The sequence below is a fragment of the Sprattus sprattus genome (genome assembly GCF_963457725.1).
Source record: "Sprattus sprattus genome assembly, chromosome: 8".
Lineage (NCBI taxonomy): Eukaryota > Metazoa > Chordata > Actinopteri > Clupeiformes > Clupeidae > Sprattus > Sprattus sprattus.
In genome coordinates, this window is record NC_137927.1 from 4,073,944 (window position 1) to 4,076,638 (window position 2,695).

A 2,695-nucleotide genomic window follows, 5' to 3' on the forward strand; every position below is an offset into this window, starting at 1 on the left:
TACGTGACGTCCCTGGGTTGGTGGAGGAGCACCTGGCAGGCCGTCTGAAGCTGGACGAGTTCGTCACACACACCCTCTCCTTGGATCAGGTCAACCACGCCTTCCAGCTGCTAGCTGGAGGTCAAAGGTGAGGCGTGCAAGGACGGTAAACAAAAAGGTTGACTCAAAAACGATCCGCATACGGATGTAATTCTACACTTGTGATAGGTGTAATGTATGTATGGATGTATGTTACACTTCATAAACACAGGTAATCGTTGGGTTTTTGCTCAAAATAGCGGCCTTGGTGTTAGCCAGTTCCTGCCTGGTAACTTATCTTAAACAATCAACATTCTAGAATTACGCACATCCGTATGCGGATCGTTTTTGATTCAACCCTTCGTTTACCGACAGAGGGCTCTATGAAATCTGTTTTAGTTTTAGTGTTTTCTGTTTTAGTTTTTTTAGATTCGGTTTTATCAATTTCATCAATCCATTTGGCAAACTTCGAACCACTAAGGGCGAGAGGTTGATGTAATGAGATTCACTAGGTTGTTGTTTCATTAGCTTTGGCTAGTTTTCTCTGAAAAACATCTTTGGCTTGCCTGTGTCGCTAAATGTTTCCTATAACGCTATTGAATGTATATCTCTCCGTCGTTTGATTTGAAAATGTCAAATTCGACGCAATTCCAGGTTTAACTGTGATTTCCATTTTCCCTTCTGAATTCTGCGATTTTGTCCACGTTTATGTTTACGGAAATCATAGGGCCTTACTGAAGCTCATCATGACCAGTCATAGAATAGGGAATAGTCTTCCACAGTGTGACCCTTCAACTGTATCTGATCAGCCCAAACATGGCTGTGGGTCTGAGCGAGCTCATGCTGGGTTCTCTCTCTCTCTCTCTCTCTCTCTCTCTCTCTCTCTCTTGCTCTCTGTCTCTGTCCTTGTGCTGCAGTATTCGTAGCATCATAAACATGTGAGCAGGACGTGTGGTGTGATGGAGTGACTCAGCTGCGCTGAGTGGGAGACAGGGCCCCATCTGTGGAGAGGAGCGATGGCCGCCTGTGCGAGAGGAGGGACGTGGAACCCACTCATGGATCAGAGCAGGGAACAGACTGCAGGAAAATATGGCCTCGGTGGTCTTCTGGACACCAAATATATTCACTCTGTATTTCTGTGGTTCGGCTCATTTACCATATGGTTGAATAATAATGAAATGATTTTCAGTGAATATTCACATTCATGTTGCATTATAAGTTAGAAATGTTAAATTCACTGCCCACTGTCCTCAAGAGTTTTTCCAATATAAAATCTGACATTTGAAGTAATATTTGTCATGTCTGTAATAAATTGTCACTAGATGAAAAATAATTAGAGTGCATTGTTCCAGCGTGAACATGAACACACTTACTGCAGTTTTATCTAGTCACCACTAGATGTCAGTCTTGGCCCACACAAGAGTGTTTGTGTCACTGGGTTGCTCTAGCGATCAGGCAAGGAGAGTGTGTTCTGGTGTGTGTTACGGGTCACCCCCTGCTGCTCTTCCCGAGACAAAGCATCTCAGGTTTACTGTAGCCTAACCCACGCCCCGCTGTTTTCCCTACACACTTTCACACGCTCAATTTATTCCCATCAATCTCGCTGTCTGTGTGACGCCATTGATGGTCTAACAGTGCTCTGTTATAACATGCTCGGTTTCTGCTCCGGGGGCGGATCGGCTCACCGCTCTCTCATGCGTCCCCATAGAGCAGGAGCCGACTGCTGCGGCTACGAAAACAAAAAGCACGTTTTGTCACCCCGAGACAGATGGGGTCTGTGTCGTCAGGGGTCGGGAAAACCTATCCGCCCACTGTGGGTTTCGCCCTGACCTTGGTAATATTATATATTGATTTAATATGGCTCCCGCCGAGGCTTAGAACAACAGTTGCGGCCTGTCAGGCCAGGGAGACGGAAGGCCGGCGGGCCGGGGAGGGGAGGGGAGGGGAGGGAAGCGTCCCTGTCTGTGCGTTGAGGCGATGCTCAGAAATAGCTGTCTAGGAATTTGCTTTATTGAAGTTCCATTCAGATCGAATACCCTTGGCAGTTTCCGCGCTTTTCCATCTTCATCCAGAATGGAAAACCGAAACGGTGCCTCCCGCGCACATGACTCTCCCGCCAACACTCAAGTGAGCAATCAATCAGAGATTCAAAGCCACCATTTTTCCTCCTCTCTGTGGAGAATGAGAGGGAGAATGAGAGAGAGGGAGAGAGAGAAAGGGGAAAATAGAGAGGGAGAGAGAATGAGAGAGGGAGAGAGAAAGGGGAAAAGAGAGAGGGAGAGAGAATGAGAGAGAAGAGTGGAGATGAGGGGAAGGAGGGGTGGGAGGAGAGACAGAAAGAAAGATAGAGACATCAAAAGAGGGAAGAGAAAGAAAAGACGAGTGGTGACAGGTGCTGGTGAGACTTGGCACCCTCATCAGTAAACGCTGAGCACGCCGCTGCAGGCAGATTTATATGGCGCGCCTCGGGACAAGCGTCTCCCTCGTGTGTGAGTGAAGCGTTGGGTCGGCACTCCTGCGGGCTCCGCTTTCCCGTATCTGCGTTTGAAGTCGAGTTAACGGCAGGGCTGTGTAGGGACTGCAGACAGAGAGGTTACACACTCACAGCCTGGCCCTGGGGTTGGCCTCCCAGATGACTGCATGTTTTACACACGCACACACACACACACACACACAC

The 2,695-nt window shown here is 48.1% G+C and overlaps 1 protein-coding gene across 3 annotated transcripts in view; it reads left to right on the top strand.

The window, feature by feature from the left end:
- Positions 1–1,291, top strand: part of LOC308369249 (alcohol dehydrogenase class-3-like) — a 6,995-nt gene extending 5,704 nt beyond the window's left edge. For all 3 annotated transcript variants that reach the window (XM_080843592.1, XM_080843591.1, XM_080843593.1), the window contains exons 9-10: positions 1–127; positions 936–1,291. The exon at positions 1–127 is cut by the window's left edge and continues 12 nt beyond it. In XM_080843592.1, the coding sequence (XP_080699718.1) occupies positions 1–127; positions 936–960 (152 nt within the window). In that variant the 3' untranslated portion in view covers positions 961–1,291. The remainder of the gene's footprint in view (positions 128–935) is intronic.
- Positions 1,292–2,695: the final 1,404 nt, after the last annotated feature.